General features: G+C 42.9%; 1 protein-coding gene across 7 annotated transcripts in view; it reads right to left on the bottom strand.

Moving 5' to 3' along the window:
* TOX2 (TOX high mobility group box family member 2) overlaps positions 1 to 17,673 on the bottom strand; it is a 259,364-nt gene that overhangs the window by 22,700 nt on the left and 218,991 nt on the right. For all 7 annotated transcript variants that reach the window (XM_079979446.1, XM_079979448.1, XM_079979445.1 and 4 more), the window contains one exon: positions 12,582 to 12,809. In XM_079979446.1, coding sequence (XP_079835572.1) covers positions 12,582 to 12,809 — 228 coding nt within the window. The remainder of the gene's footprint in view (positions 1 to 12,581; positions 12,810 to 17,673) is intronic.

The following is a 17,673-nucleotide window of genomic DNA, read 5'->3' on the forward strand; positions in this document are numbered from 1 at the left end:
CCCACAACAGGCCCACCACCTTTCGCAGTTAAATAAAACAATAAAAACTTTGTTGACAATCTAGCAATGAATATTCCTGTTCTAAGAGTTAACATTCCACACTTCTTTTTTGATTACACAATGCATAAGACGGTTTTGCCACTTCGGATCATTTCATTTCTCCCCCACCCCTGTCTGGTAGATAAAAGTGAAATTTCCTTTCAAAGTCAAACTAAACCCCAGTCAACTGCAAGTTCTATTGCCTTCCTCCCTATTAATATTAGAATTGCAGACTCTAACAAATAAGATTGTTATTGCTTATATTTTTATTTCTATCGTTTTAACCCTTTATGCTATTATATCTCGTCCTTGCCTTTAAGACATATCTGGTAATTTGCTTATTTGACTTCTGTATATGAAAGCATAGTATCTACCTGTGTGCCCTTTTAAAACAACTGTGCTGACTGACAAGCTTTCACTTGCAGAAAGACTTACTTGCTTTGTGTTAACATGATTTACCTGTGGCCCTGTTTAGAAACTGTACTTACTATGGCATCTTATTGACTCTAAGAATGGGAAGTGTGTGGCTAAAATCCCACTTGACACCCTGAAAATCCAGGGCAAAATGTGAACAGCACTTCCTACCAGGGCTGCTTAAAAACCATCCGTGTTAAAAGAGCTTTGCAAGGAGATTCATTTAAATACTGACTGAACTAGCCTTCTTTCTAATTTAATCATCTATTCCCCTAGAGATATTAATTCCAGACATTTATCAGATTTAAAGATTTTTTTTTTAAAAAAATAAATATTCTGCATGTTTCCCCAGATAATCTGCCATGCCTGTGGGTTTATTTTTCTATTCGTCAGCTGGAGCATTCATTAGTCATTAAGGGACTGGGTGGGTGTTGGGAAGGAGCAGAGGGGAGCAAATATGTTACTGATTATTGGGAGGAGGGAGAAATCAGAGTTGATGGAAGCATATGTCAGAGTCGCAATCCTGACGCCTCTGTATCTTAGCAAAGCAACTAGTAATTGTGCCATAATGAAATGTTCCGTTTTGATAACCAGTTAATTAGACAAGACAATTATTCCAAACCCCTCTGACGCCCACAGAACCGCTCTATGTCAAGCGCACATGCTGAACGACAGGAGTAGCTGTTATTGGTAAACTTTGGATTCCAGCCTGCTTGTTTCAAATAGAGCAATGCTGTATAGTGTAACTAATGAATGCTAAGCAAACTGGGCTTCTCACGTTAAAATTCTCCTCCTGTATCACAGGGATTAGGGCAGAACATAAGGTATGGCAGGACATAAATCCTGCCATCAGCACCTACCAGCTACTGAAAACAAAAAGCTAATTATTGTCATTGACTTTCTAAGAGAACCGAGGACCAAACTGGATGTGATTATTAAATCTTCGCATTTAACATGTTGGTTTTAAAAAGATGCAAAAGAAGCATCAGATGGATAGAGCTAATAGTGATCAGGGTTACGGCAAGTGCAGAGAGTTGGATTTAATCCTTTCCTCCTGGGTTGTGACCTGGAAGTGAGAACACCCTCCTCTTAAAAGTTCCATCCATGCTTGCTGAAGCCGCAATAATTATAAGCAGCTCTTAGCTGATGCCACATGCATTTTTTAAAACCTGCACATTGAATGGAAAGATGCATTTAACGTCCTGACTAGTTTGGACACGGGTGGCACTGTGGTCTAAACTACTGAGCCTAGGGCTTGCCGATCAGAAGGTTGGCGGTTCAAATCCCCGCGATGGGGTGAGCTCCCGTTGCTCGGTCCCTGCTCCTGCCAACCTAGCAGTTCGAAAGCACATCAAAGTGCAAGTAGATAAATAGGTACTGCTCCCACGGGAAGGTAAACGGCATTTCCGTGCACTGCTCTGGTTTTGCCAGAAGTGGCTCAGTCATGCTGGCCACATGACTCGGGAAAACTGCGGACAAATGTCGGCTCCCTCGGCCGGTGAAGTGAGATGAGCACTGCAACCCCAGAATCGTTTGCGACTGGACTTAACTGTCAGGGGTCCTTTACCTTTACCTAGTTTGGACTGCAGACTCTGCTTACTAGATAAATTAGAGGTGGGGACCTCAAGTTCAGGTATTGCTCCAAGCTTCTCTATCTGGCCCTCAGGATTTTATCCACCCTCTTCCCCTCATCAGCCCTGCTTCACGCCCTCCTTCCATGCTTTCCCCTGGCTGTAGCACATCCTTGAGCTCTGGTAGTGATTTCTTCTTGTCCAGATGGAGAATAGAGGAGGATATGCAACTGTTTGCAGAAACAAGCACACTGCACAAAGGTAAAATTTAATTTGTTGTTTCACCCACTTTTGCCTCTGGCCCCCCGCAACAGTGACATATGGCCCTCCAAAGGTTGTCCAGAAAAGACAGTGACCCTTAGGCTAAAGGAGGCTCTCCACCTCTATGATAAATGTAGTGGTAGCTTTTCTTGACCTCAGGCTTGGTTGTTCCTGCCCACAAACAGTTTCAGAAGGCAAGCTGCTCTGTCCCCAAATTACTTGTTATAAACACACACACCACGTAATATATATAAATTACTGCATATGGAATTGTTTTAACTGTTTTTACATATGTAACCATTTTAGTGGTGCAGTAAAAAAAACTGCTTGCACATTTGCAAAGCTAAACAGGGTCCGGTCCGATTTCAAATTGGATAGGGGATGGAGTTTCCTGCATTGCAGGGGGTGGACTAGATGACCCTTGGGGGTCCCTTCCAGCTCTATAATTTTATGATTCTGATATGCTATTGCTATATTTTAAATAGCTCTGGAATGCCTCATGGGAAGTGAGACATTCATGAAATAAATAAACGTGACTCTCCTCTTTAACCTCGTCATGGCAGAGTACCTCATGCAGTGGTGGAGAGATGCTGGATAAGGAAGTAAACTTTCAGACATTTCCCCTTCTAACATTTTGCACACAAGGGACAATTCAGAACCTTGGTTTGTTCCAAGAGAGAACGGAGGATCAAACTGAAGAGGGAGTAACAGCATTTAATTATCCTTAGAGATATTCAAAGAAGAGTGAACTCAAGAACAGTTCATGCTAATGTTGAACAAAGCAGAAGCTCTTCCACCTCTAAGTAGAAGTCAAAAGAAGTGCGGTGGATCCTTAGAGACTAACCACTCAATTGTGAATTTAGCTTTTGCAGGCAGTTGCTAATCATGATTAACATCTGCATCATCCCATGAATGCAAAGAGCGCACTTGGACAACAGGACTTCCCCCTATTCCTTCCCCCTGCCCCCGTGTGCTCCCTAAACATGTTCTGGCTTTCCCCCCAAGTCTCAGGAGCAGATCTGGGGAGGGCTGCAGAACACATGCAGGAAAAGCAGGGGGAGTCCAATTGCACAAGTGGAAATCTTTGCATGGATGGGACAGTTACTTAGCCCTACACTGGATACAAGCCCCAGTCTCTTAGCCATGACACTATAGCATGCATGATGTAGGATTCATAGAGGTATGCTCTTTCTGCTAACATGCATATTCCTTTGGAGTTCATCTACACAGAAAACTGAGGTGCACTCTGGGTTCTCGCTGGCAGAAGTGTACATAAGGGAGTCACTCAAGTCTAAACAGTACAGAAGCGAAGTGCTTACTTGGATGTACCCTGTTCAGTTTATATGAACACAGCAACAAACAGTCAGACAGGGGGCTCAACCAGCCCAAAATGAGAGATTGAATCTGGGGTCTTCAGCATGTAAAGCACACATTTGACCACTGAGCTGCAGGCCTTGTCCTAAAGGGAAATAGGAAATCACCTTGTACCACGTCAGATCATTTGTCCAGCTACCTCAGTATTGGATTTTTTTGATTGGCAGAAACTCTCTAGGCTCAGGCAGAAGTATTTTGTATCACTTGCTACTTGACCCTTTTATTAACTAGAGATACCAGGTGTTGAACCTTCTGGGTCCTGAGTTATGGTGCCTCCCTGAGCACGAGTAATGGGCTCTTGTGTAAGTTTTAAGCAGTGGTTTCAGAGGGGACCATTTCCCAGCTCTACCTGCAGATGCCCAGGACTGAGACTGGGTTCTTCTACATGCACAGCATGCTGTCTACCATTGGGTTATGGACTTTTTCAGTAGCAATGGCCATATCTTTTGCAGCAATAGGGGAAAACCTATCAAGAAAAGCAGTATCAGCATAATTAAATGGCCTTGCATTGCTCCAGGCTACTTCGAGCTAGAAGTAATAAATTTGAGGCTTGCAAATGTAAAAATGAGTGGTATCTTGTAAATGGGAACCACTCTGAAGTTATCATTTAAATAAAACTAGCTGTCAGTAAGCATACCTAAAGGCACAACTGCAGAATGTGGTGATTGACAAGATACGCAGAATGGTTTAAGGATATTTCTGGGATAAGCCCAGTAGTACCAGAGCCTTGGGAGAAGTAGTCTGGAAATGAATGGAAGAGTGCTGTCACAACTCACAAACAATACTTTTCAATCAGCTATTATACAGTAATGGAAGAAACACTTTTTAAAAAAGTAATAAATGTGCAAGCATTTCTCTTAGGTATCTTCCCCCAATAATTTCCCATTTGAGGAGTGTGGTGGAGTCTCCTTCTTTGGGGGTCTTTAAGCAGAGGCTTGACAACCATATGTCAGGAGTGCTCTGATGGTGTTTCCTGCTTGGCAGGGGGTTGGACTCAATGGCCCTTGTGGTCTCTTCCAATTCTATGATTCTATGATATTCTATGATTCTATGAGGTGCAATGGGAAAAACACCTGCCCGCTTAGTTCCCATTTATAGAACTTTGCATTCTCCATGGCTGCATTTAATGGGACAAACTATAGGTCTTGAATAACAAGCAGTGAGCAGAGGGGCAGGGTGGAAATACAGTGCCTTTGAATGAAACCTTTGGGACAGAAGCAGAGCTTGTGGTTCTCCAGATGTTGTTGAACTGCAACTTACATCATCCCCAACCATTGTGCTGGCTGGGGCTGATGGCGGTTGAAGTCCAACAACATCTGGAGAGCCACACTCCTCCACTTTGCATACTCCATTACTCCCTTGTGCATCCATCCATTGATGGTGTCATTTCAACCCCATATGACATATGCACAGACCCCAGTTCCCTCCATTCCTAGTTTAGTATTATAGCACACAGCTGGAAGCACAGAAAATGTTCAAGAAACATTTCTGATGCTACCCTTGCTTGGTAGTGGTGGGGGCCATGTTGCTGGCAATCATATGCTGAAGTTTTGGATTTCTCCACTGTTTTGTATGGGCAGAGGTGAGAGCTGGTGGAGGGGGGAATAAAGCTTGAAAGGAAACAGGAAATTCAATTTCCAGACATTACAAGGGACAATTTGTAACTTTAGTGTTCTTCTACTGAGTATGCCCTGGATCTCATTGTTCCCCTTTCATGTCAGTCACAGTAGTGACTTTCTTCATTAGCAAAGAACAATGGGGGGCAAGAGAAGGCTGGTTTCTCACTACACAGTTGGGCAGAATATTGCCTGCGGACTATATTTGTATCTTCAGCTCTCTGAGGGTATACACTGGGCTAAAAAGAAAATCAAATCAAACTGGGAACCAGGTGGCACATCCAAAATCCTGGCAAAATCCATATGGCAATGCTAATTTCAATGCAAATAAGTGGCTCCCAACCCTCTGTTTGCCTTGTAACATTAATACAGGGGCATAGTAACTCCCTGACTTCAAGCACAAAGTCTGGAAATAGGCCTGGCTAGGAGAGGGAGAAGGATAACTATCCCTCACATTTCCTGCCAATTTTCACCCAGAAATGACCCTCCCAATCTCCACATTTGTATTGCCTCAACAAACTTGGATCTAGGAAAATGGGTTGAGGTGACATCAAGTTGTAAATTAACTCTGATTTGTTAACTGACGGGAATCTGAAACCACAGTTCAATCTTAGGTCGTTTCAAAATCATGATACTTGCAACAAATCACAGTTTACATAGTTCAGATGTCACAGAGGACTGTGGTTAATTCTAAAGCTACTGGTCTCCCCCTTGCATATGTGGGGAAGAGGAGAGAGCTTGCAAGCACAAGGCATGTGCAAGCTCGTCTTTAAAGTGCTAACATATGTTTGAGCATTATGTCCAAACTGAGCCATGATGTGCTTGCTGCATGGCCAGAATGGAGGCAGAAGCTAAACATTTCCCCTGCCCTCACTATTTACAGTAATGGTGGTTTTCTGTTTTTCACAGCAGTTAAAAGAGTTAACTAGAAAGACAGACCATATATGGGGTGGGGAGCATAAAGTTTAAATGCCCTAGAGTTTTAATAATCTCATGTAAGTGATGCAGCATGAGCAATGATGAACAATTGGAAGTTCAGTGTCAGGGTACACAGTCGGAGTGAGTTGGTTCACATTAAAGGAGAAAAATGAAATAGTCAGAAATGGTCGACTCCATCAATACAGATAAATAGCTCGGAGCCTTTAGGGGAAAAGGTGTCAAAGCAAGATGTGCCTGTCACTTGGTGAAAAGCATTAAGGAGAATCAAATCATCACATCTAGGTGTTGCCAAACATAAGAAATAGGCAGGCAAAGACTTGGGGACAGCTCCAGTTATTAAAGAAAGGGTGGGCTAACAGACATTTGTCCCTATTTTTTGCATATATAGGAAGTAATATTAGGATAGGGTGAGAACTGTAAGCAGAAACCTCAGAATTACCAGAGAATTAAAAAGTTGATAAGTAATTAAATGACCACAAGGAGATCTTAAGGCTTCGGTTAGCAGATATTGGCATCATCTATCCAATTTCAGTGAAATATACCTGTATATAATGGTGGACAGAGCTGTGGTCATTGCTATAAGCTGAAGCCAAGGTAGTCAAGACACCTTGGAACAGATTTGGACTGTCCCAGTTCCTCTAGATGGTGCTACTGTTAACCAGTTTTAAGCCTCTTGATTTCTGCTTACCGACAGTTGGCACTAAAATAAATAAATAAATAAAGTAAAATAAACCCCTATTTCTTGTCCAGAGCAGAGTCGTCTTTGTCTGATTAGATGACTTTATTTCAATCTAGAATTAAGATCTGCTACAGCTAATGTCAAATCAGTCTACTTGGTATCATTGCGAATTTAGGGAGAGATTTGTTTTAAGGCAGAGAAAATACACATTGTGGCAAGGCATTCTGTGAGCTCTTAAAGAGGAAGCAGGGAGCTGAAAGCAGATTACTTGGGGTAGGTACTTCGCTGGATGATAACAGCTGAATTAGCATTTTATTTTTTAGTCAAATACAAACTATCTCTACAGGAACAGCTGCTAAACTATCTGCAAGGTTCAAAGAGTAATATAATAATAATTATTATTATTTTATTCACTGGCACATCCTTTAGATTCCTGTGTAAGCCTCTTAGGAAAGGCTATGCCAGCTGGTAAAGAATGAAGATTATAATGTACTCAAAAGCACAGAGGCAGAGTAGTGAAGGCATTCAAAGTTGGGAGCTCCCCCCTCCCCGTCCCCCCGCCCCCATTTGTGCAGAGTAAGACTAATGCTTGAAAGGGTTAAGGCGAGGGAGGAAATTGTGCAACTTGCAGAACAGGTGTCCTTGTTGAAAACCCAAGGACGGGGAGATTGCTAATCCTGTATTCCACAGCATGATCAAATCACCAAGCAACAGATATAAATAAAAAAAGGCAGGAAATGAGGAATTTAGATATAAGTGTGTCAGCGAGAAAATGAAGATTCATTGTGAAGAGGCTGGGGAGAGAAGAAGAAAAAGGAACGATATGACAGAAGGCACAATTGACAAACAAAAATATTGGAGAGACAATCTTGGCAGAAAGGCAGACAAAAGGCAGCAGCATCTACATTGAACACAGCCCTGTGTTATTATTGTTATTTTACACACACTCCTTTGCATTAGAAAAAAAGATGAGGTTTTCCTCTCTAGGTTTGCTTTGTCATAAATGTGAGCAAGAACTAAACTAAAATAATAAAGCTGCAATGAAAATGAAGCCAGCTTCACTTTGTTTACTTCGTCACTGGGAGGAAAGTAAATTTGCTTTGTGGGAGCAGCAGCACCTGTTCCAAAGCACATAAACCTCTCTGGCTTTGATACTTCAAGAGTATGCAGCCATTTAGCAGCCTGCAAAAAACTTAACCCTCTGTGTGCTGAACAGTTTGTAGCAGTTTCCTGGTTTAGTGCACATCAAAATAATACGTATCTAACACCCAGCCAGCTGTAGGGAAATATTAAGCGGCCTGGCTTGCCAAGTTGCAGACTAATCATGGCTGCAATAGGAAAGAGAGAACTCTTTGGACTTTCCCTTTGTTAGCCTGTAGACAGTGAACAATGTGAATAGTGCACTGCAGAGTGAAATTTATAGGGGGCTCCTTAAGAGACTGCCATGCCAAATGAAATTGTGCTGATGAAAAATCAGCTGACATCCAATATGCATGACTTGACAAGACACCAGCTCTAGTCTTCTGCGTTCCAAGCCCTGGGTTCCTGACCACTTGTCTTTTTCTATCTTCATGACAATTAAGCAGAATTTCTACGACTGCTAATCCAGCAAACTAGGTACAATAAATTAGCAATTAATCTGCAAAGATTGCTCAGGTGATTAAACTTGTAGTGATTAAACTACAAACAAATAAATCTCAAAATAAATTTACAAAAGCAGAAACCCAGCTGCTGAAATCAGCTGCTTCCAAAGGAAGTTCTTAAAACTGTTTTATATCAAGCCTTCCTAAACAAATGGATAATAGTTCAAGGTCTCTTCACTTATAAGGAAGCCTGTTCGCCTGATCAGCTGAGGTTGGGTTTACCCATGTGGCAAGTTCTCTGCTCACATGGCAAGAAAACAATTGACAGCTGCATGAAAAGCTACTTCATATTGAGCCAGACCACTGGCCCTATCATCTACTGGCAGACCACTGGCCCTATCATCTACTGGCAGTAGCTCTCAAAGGTCTCAGGTCTTCCATCTTTGTTACTATTTTATCACATCTTATCCCACCCTTCCTCCACAGAATTCAGGGTGACATGAATGTCCTGCTTTTATCCTAATAATATTCCTGCAAGGTAGGATTGATTGAATAAAGGCCCCAGGTTACCCAATAAGCTTCAGGGCAAGAGCAGTTACAGGAACAGAGGTCTATGACCAATGCTCCAGCTTCTACAACACACTGCCTCTGGCTCCTTTTAACTGGAGATGTGGGGACTGAACCTGGGATCTTCTGCATGCAAAGCACAACCTATGCTGTGATCAGTAGAGCTGTGTGGTTATTGCATGTTACCATATGATGGACATGGTTGTGTGAATCAGGCCTTGGACAAAACAAAGCAAGCCAGTGACTGCTCTGATTCCCAGCATGAGATGAAGAAGATCAAACAAACTCAGGGAGACATCCCATGAAAATAAGGAGATTGCCCACCTCCCACTAGTCATCAGCATCCCTTGCCACTCCAGCAAGGGCTGTGTGCATTTCCAGTGACTATGGAATTGCAGGCAAACACTATGACTCCCAGCCCTACCAATAATCCCCTCTCCACAAAAATGCAAAGGGGTTGGGAGGTGCCAGGCTGAAGCTTGTATCTTGCCAACTTACAGAGATCCAACTATGAAACATATTCCTAGTCACAAACTCCTTCGTAACCAAGCTCATTGGTTAAGAAAGTCCAGAAAGGACTCTCAGTGTTTTGCCATCCTGCAAAAAGGAAAGCATTCTGAACATGCACGTGCTCTTTTTGTGGTTGGGAATTCTGCACAAGCATACGCATGGAAGATGGAGCAAGCGAACCAACGGATTCAAATTACCATGTTTTTTGCTCCATAAGGCGCACCTAGTTTTTAGAGGGGGAATGCAAGGAAAAAAGTATTTTTAAAGGGAGCGCTGAGCAGAGCCTGTATACATCCCAGGCTCTGCTCAGCGCTCCCTTTCACGAGCCGCGTGGAGCGTGTGTGCAGTGCTTGCAGGCTTTTCCCGCCTGCCTCCTGCCTGCATTCGCTCCATAAGACGCACACACATTTCCCTTTACCTTTTAGGAGGGAAAAAGTGCGTCTTATAGAGTGAAAAATACGGTACAAGAAAGGAGATTCTAACTAAACATTACTAAGAACATTGTAACAGTAAGAGCTGCTTGGCGGTGGAATGGGCTACTGCAGAAGATGGCAGACTCTTGTTCACTGGAGGTTTTAAAGCGTATGTCAGAGATTATGTAGTTCTGATTCCTGCATTGCAGGGGTTGGACTACATGACCCTTGGGGTCCCTTCCAACTCCATTTTCTAATTATTATCTTTGTATGCCACCTCTCATCCAAAGATCCCAGGGTGGGTCACAACAGAACAACAATTCTGTGACTTTATGGAGAGAGCACACGCATGCTTAGAAGGGTTTCTTTTGCGGACAAGCACAGAATGTATGGACAGGATGGTGGTGACCTATACCTTGCCTGGGGACAGTGCGTACAGCACCACTCTTTCCATGTGAACTTAATTGTGTGGAGGGAATAATGTTTAATTAGGGATAGGATGAAGGGATCAAATGTCAGATGCTAATCCCAGACAAATCAAAAGCAAAGCCATCCAGGAACTAATCTATTATTCCTTCAACACAATCCAGATCTCAGTGTGCCAAAAGCAGAGATCAACCGCACTGCAGAAATATGGCCACGGAGTATATAGCTCTATATGACTTTAGCAAAAGAAGCAAGACAGACTAAAAGAGGGAATATATACAATACGTTCATAACTTTTACATGTGCTACTGTAAAACATGCATGTAAGATTGTTTTAGGGACTTAGACTGTGCCTCTGAAATGCTTAGTAACTACCATCTGCCATGTCTGAAGCAGCTTTTACAGCTTTTTAAAATTGTTTTGAAGCAGGTAAAAGGCATCGGCTTTCATGTAGCCTTTTATGCTTTCTTACTCTTCAAAAACCACTTTTCCTTGGACTATGCACAATCTCTCCCGCCAGCAGATGGCACGGGAATCTGTGGTCCTCTATAAATTGATGGACTACAACTCTGAAAATGGGGGGGGGGGGGAGGGTAATGGAAGTCACAGTCCAACAACCTTTGCTAGGTCACATTTTCCCCACCCCATTTCCTTCTAGCACGTTCAAGAATGAAACATCCAATAATTATTTTAGAAATTCACCAGACCTGGTGCAATCTGAGCTTTGCTTTAGTCTCTTTTCCTGCTTTGCTGATGTGCATTTCATATGACCATGGGAAGGGGTTGCAATTAGGAATCTGATAAAGGATTTATCCCCTGAAATGAGGTTATCAAGTTTCTAGTACTATATCAAAGGGTCTAGTGCCAAGGCATCAGTAAGCGGGGAGGCTAGCCCTACGCTGCTCTACACAAATAATTATCTGTACACAGGCGAAGAGTAATGGAGTAATCATCAATGCTCCATTCAAGTGAGCTATAAAAGTGCAGAAAGTTAGAAAACTACATCAGAATTAAAAAAGAAAGACATTGGCCTCATTAAAGTTAAACATATTCATGGTACTTGTCACCTACACAAAACAATATAAAATGCAGAACCATTTTCAAACACATTTTAATTTAAATTGGTTTCTCCACCTGCTTCTCCTTTCGTAGATCTAACCACCTGGAACTGTTCCAGTGGGAGGATCTAAACTGTCAGGAAGTATTTGAGTCTCGTATGCCTGCTCTTTTTCTTTTGGCAGGCTTAAGTTCAGTGCAACCACCAGAGAGCACAAAAGTTGTCATTAAGGACAGTTGGTCTCTGAAACTAAATGGATGAAATTACCAATTAGAGATTTTCAGCCCAGAAATGCTGCTACCCATATACATGGGGTGAGTGGAAGATTTCTCAAATAATCTGACTTCAGATATTAAGAGTCTCTAGCCTTGTTCAAAGCCTAAGCACAACTGGTGCATAGAGACAGTAGCTTCAGGGATAGGCAACGTGGTGCCCTTTAGATGTTCTTGGACTACCACTTTCATCAGCCCCTGTTAGTATGGCCAATAGTCAGAGATGATGAGAGAAGCTGTCGTTCAGCTGGAAGGTACCATGCTGCTACTCCTGCCATAGCTTATGTCCTCTCAAAATTACGAATAAGCAAAACTAGGAAAAATACATTTAGATGATAATCACAACATGGTAATATCAAATAGATACGAAGTTATTCACTGCAAAGCAGGTGGGTGGAGATGGGCCTATTTCTCTGCACTAGTCATCCCTTCATCTTTGCACTTCCAGTAGCAGTTACTGGGGTGAGCATCGGAGGTCTTTGAAACTTGAAGGAGAAACACTCCCACAGACTGCTGTGATCTACTGGGTGTATAAGGGATATATACTATATTTACTGATGTTTGCAATACCCTGAGTTTTAGTTGTTTTTTAGGCAAGCTTTTGTTGAAGTCCTAGCTTTGAAGAAGAAAAGGTAAATTGGTAATTTATTGTTAAAGAACACCTTGTATTTTTATGCACTGAACCGCCCTGAGATCTACGGATGAAGGGCGGTTATACCAATTTAATAAGTAAAAAAATAAAATAAACCAAAGCAAAATCAAACTAGATTTTTTTCTTTCAAAAAAGAAAAGAAAAGCATGGCATCATCAAGAAAAACAAACATACTAACTTTCAGCGGTAAGGTGGACAAGGAATTTACCTGTTTTTGTTCTTCTCCTAAACTGTCCCACATCGATGCAACAATTTTTGATACATCCCCAAAGGTAGCGTTGGGGTTTTGTCCTTTGATAGCGGCTTGTGTATCTCTGAAAAACAGGGCATAAGCTGACACTGGCTTCTGGGGTTCATTGGGATCCTTCTTTTTCTTCTTCTTTTGGTTTTTGGGCTTTTTGCCCAAATCTGTTAGCGGTCTCTTCTCTCCAGTTACCTGTCAAAAGTCAAGACGGAATTGTTAATTATCACCATTCAGTTCAGTCCTGGTTCAGATTAAAAATTCAAGACAACTTGGAATGATAGGGAAGGTAGCCAACAACTCAAGAAAACTAAGAACCCTTATAAGTAGCCTTCCGTATAGTTGCTCGTGATCTTCCGTTCTTAAGGAAGTATGATGCCACTGAGTCAAGATAGGTCCATGATTCCTTTTATAGATGCTCCATTCACAATTCTGAATTTTTGACATCTTTACTATCCCATACTTGATCTTTATACAAATTACTGCAAGTAGTTCTGAGTGCCACCACCTTTGCTGTTATGCTAAGGGTAGGTTGACACATGCATGAGTATTATTTGATTTATTGTGCAGCAGCTGGATTTATGAATTTGCTTCATTGGAAAGTCCTTATGGTTCATGTGGCATAAGATAATAATATCCCTCTTCAGGTACCCTACAGCTGACTTTAGGAAATATGGGAGGGCAGTGGGGACCACCAAACTAGCTCCAACCCCCAGTCACCATTTTAAAGTGGGGAGTCTGCTGTACCCATAGAAACTCCCCATGTGTTTTAGAACCTGGGAAAACTAGGAAAACAATGAGCAGGGGAAGCTCCCTACTACTTCAGGTGTTCCTCTTTCAATTCATGGAGGGTAACCAGGGCAGAAGTGGGTGTGTAGCTCTTCCCTACTGCCCCTCTCATACATTTACTTGACTTTAGATGCAGAACATCTGAAAAGAGCTAATATAAACATTCTTTCTGAACAGTTTGGTCAGGGATGCCTCATTCATATACATAAGCCATCATTTAATGGCTGGAAGAAGTGGACCATTTGGATCCCTTCCAGTCAGGATTCAGGACTCATCATGGGACTGAAGCAGCCTTGGTCGCACTGGTCAATGATCTCCAGTGGGCTAGGGACAAAGGTGAGAGCTGCTTCCTAGTTCTGCTGGATCTCTCAGCGGCTTTTGATACCATCAACCATAACATCCTTCTGGACCATCTAGAGGGGCTGGGAGCTGGGGGCACTGTCATACAGTGGTTCCACTCCTTCCTCCTGGACTGTGTTCAGAAAGTGGGGGGGGGATGAGTGTTCAAACCCCTGGGCTCTCACTTGTGGGGTGCCTCAGGGTTCTGTCCTCTCCCCCATGCTTTTCAACATCTACATGCAGCTGCTGGGAGAGATCATCAGGGGGTTTGGGCTGGGGGTTCATCAATATGCGGATGATACCCAGCTCTACCTCTCTTTCAAATCAGAACCAGTGAAGGTGGTGAAGGTCCTGTGTGAGTGTCTGGAGGTGGTTGGAGGATGGATGACGGCTAACAGATTGAGGTTGAATCCTGACAAGACAGAAGTACTGTTTTTGGGGGACAGGAGGCGGGCAGGTGTGGAGGACTCCCTGGTCCTGAATGGGGTAACCGTGCCCCTGAAGGACCAGGTGCGCAGCCTGGGAGTCATTCTGGACTCACAGCTATCCATGGAGGCACAGGTCAATTCTGTGTCTAGGGCAGCTGTTTACCAGCTCCATCTGGTACGCAGGCTGAGACCCTATCTGCCCACGGACTGTCTCGCCAGAGTGGTGCATGCTCTAGTTATCTCTCACTTGGATTACTGCAATGCACTCTATGTGGGGCTACCTTTGAAGAAGACCTGGAAACTACAACTAATCCAGAATGTGGCAGCTAGACTGGTGACTGGGAGTGGCTGCCAAGACCACATAACACCAGTCTTGAAAGATCTACATTGGCTCCCAGTGCGTTTCCAAGAACAATTCAAAGTGTTGGTGCTGACCTTTAAAGCCCTAAACAGCCTCGGTCCAGTATACCTGAAGGAGCATCTCCACCCCCATCATTCTGCCAGGACACTAAGGACCAGTGCCAAGGGCCTTCTGGTGGTTCCCTCACTGAGAGAAGCCAAGTTACAGTGAACCAGGCAGAGGGCCTTCTCGGCAGTGGCACCTGCCCTGTGGAACACCCTCCCACCAGATGTCAAAGAGAAGAACAACTACCAGACTTTTAGAAGACATCTGAAGGCAGCCCTGTTTAGGGAAGCTTTTAATGTTTAACAGACCACTGTATTTTAATATTTTGTTGGAAGCCGCCCAGAGTGAGGTGGGTGAGGTATAAATAATAAATTATTATTATTATTATTATTATTATTATTATTATTATTATTATTATTATTTTTAATGAGACAGTCATCAAGTGGTAAATGTGCATCCAAGAAGGGGGAAAGGAAGAGCAACCTGCTGCCACAGCAACCAAGGAAGGGAAAAGGGAAATCATAGGTAAGTGAATGGCTAAAGGGGGTGAGTGAGTGAGTGAGTGAGTGAGTGAGTGAGTGAGGCATGGGAAGGAGGGAGTCATCTTCACCTCATATTACAGTCCCAACTGGGGAAGAAACCTGAGTGGTGTAAAGTTCAAATTCCAAGCCAGGGAATGGCAGACTTTTGTGGCATTGTAGGCACTGCCATATACCAAGTCAGACCATTGGTCTAGTTCAATATTGTCTACACTGACTGGCAGAATTTTCAGGCACGAATCATTCCCAGCCCTTTTTGGAGATGTTGGGCATCCTGTATGCAGAGTGTGCACTCTTATCACCAAGCTGTGGTCTTTCCTATTAGGTAATGGTGTGGACATTTTGGGAGAAAATGCTCAGTAATCTCCCCTCAAATCTAGCCTGCCTCTTTTGCCGGGCCCCTGCATTTTTAAAGGTCTTGCCATTGATTTGCAGGCAGGGGCCTGTCTTTGTTGCCTGCGTTATTCTGCAATGAACATCTTGGACACTGAAACTGCTGTAGGAATAAATAATAATAATTCATATTGTACTGTTAACCTTGCTCACATTTTTTAGAGCTGTATATTGTATCAAAGCCCTCCTCAAAGTCTGATTAATGGGTTTGCCACACACTTTGCGGCTCATATTGTCACTTCTCCAGAGACAGTAATGATTAGGTTAGCTGAGCATGTCCTCCCCACAGTGAAGCCCAGGCTCTGTTTACATGGCTCCCTGCATCAGCTATGTTAGGATTCTTCGCAGCCTGTGGGCTGAGAACTTGCACCGACACTCTGTGAATAAGGGGTGTGTTTTCGTGTGTGAGCAAAAGAGGGAGAGAGAGGCCCTTTCATTTCTCCTTTCTAAGTGGCAGTCAAAGAGTTCTATTCCAGCTACGCCTTGGCACTGAACTTTAACCTTCACTGTTCTCCAGAATCACTCTGCAGTTTCTTTCACTTGTCTCTATGTTGCCGAGATTTACAAATGTCAAAACTGCTTTCTGTGTGGGTGTAGCAATGCTTTCCTTCATTCTCTGTTGCGAACGTCAAGGCTAAAGATCAAAAGCAACAACGTTTGCAAGAAATATCAGATTCTTCTCCTCTGCTTTCCCCCACGGACCTGTAATCTCCCTCAGCGATTCTGGCAAAACATCTCCCTGGGGAGTTTCAAGTTTCTCTCACTAACCAACCCCTCTCACTCTTTTTCTGCCTGTGATCTCTGTAGTCATTTCCAAATCACTGCAGGTTCATTCAACAGTTCATACATTTCACCATAACCTACTGACAGAAGTTTAAACATCTTTCCCTTTTCTTTTTCCCAGACACATCAAGTCCAGCTTTGAGATCACTGAAATTTTCACCATCAGAGACCCTTCTTATAAGGTCCAGAAATACAGCAGGAGAAGGTGATAGAATCCTGAAGGGGTAAAACTGCACTGTGCTACGTCAGACTTCAGGGCTGTGTGCACCATTTTTCAATGAGCAACCATATATTCCCTGCCAAACAACAACACTAGCACATGAGTGAAAGGGGCTCTATTCCGGCCTGTTCTCTGTTGTGTCTAAATACAGAACCTTACATTTGTCCCTACTGAAATTAATTTTGTTAGTTTGAGCCCAGTTCTCCAATCTATTAAGGTCGTTTTGAATTCTGATTCTGTCTTCTGCAGCGCTATCCCTCCCAGTTTGGTGTCATCTGCAAATTGGATGAGCACCCCCTCAATTCCTTCATCCAAGTCATTTATAAATATGTTGTACGACAATGAGCCCAGGAGAGAACCTCGTGGCACCCCACTTGACACTTTTTCCCAGGATGACGAGGAACCATGAATGAGTACTCTTTGGGTTTGGTCAGTCAACCAGCTACAAATCCACCTAACAGTGGCCTCATTCAACTCATATTTTACCAGCTTCCTTGCAAAAATATCATAGTGTATCAAAATATACTATGTCCACAGCATTCCCCTGATCCATCTACCTTGTAACTCCATCAAAAAAAGAAAAGAAATGGAAAGAGATGCCCACCACTACTGCAAGGTACAAGGAGGAAGCCATCTTTTACTTTGTACAATTCCCCAGGAAAGGAAAGTGTATTATGATGTACAGTGGCTTCCTGGGAGTATTTTTTATACACTTAGAAAAAGAAAACTGTGCAGTCACAGGGGAGGTATTAGCTGATGCAGGCAGCTGTAAAATCTTAAGAATAAAAGAGATAGCCCTTGGACCACCTTGTAAGCACTTTAGTTTTTGCAAAACTGGGTGGATTATCCTAAAAGGTCTGCCCACAAACAGGCAAGATGGTGCCAGTTCTATGAACATGTGAAACCAGCATGGGATGGAAATTGTTTGATCTAACCATCCCATCCCCATATCACTTAGGGGGAGGATTATTATTTCTTACTGATGATGGACAATTTACAAGCTTGCAGTGATACTTTTTAAATAAACCATCCATACCCCTTACCATGAAAATCCAAAAGAGAAAACAAAAGGAGAGGGGAAAGAATCATAGAGGAAATCACTGGTAGCAGAGGTCAGAGCAGAGTACCTACATTATGGTTGGTCCTCAGGCAGTTTGATTGA

The sequence above is a fragment of the Podarcis cretensis genome (genome assembly GCF_951804945.1).
Source record: "Podarcis cretensis genome assembly, chromosome: 6".
NCBI classification, from domain to species: Eukaryota; Metazoa; Chordata; class Lepidosauria; order Squamata; family Lacertidae; genus Podarcis; species Podarcis cretensis.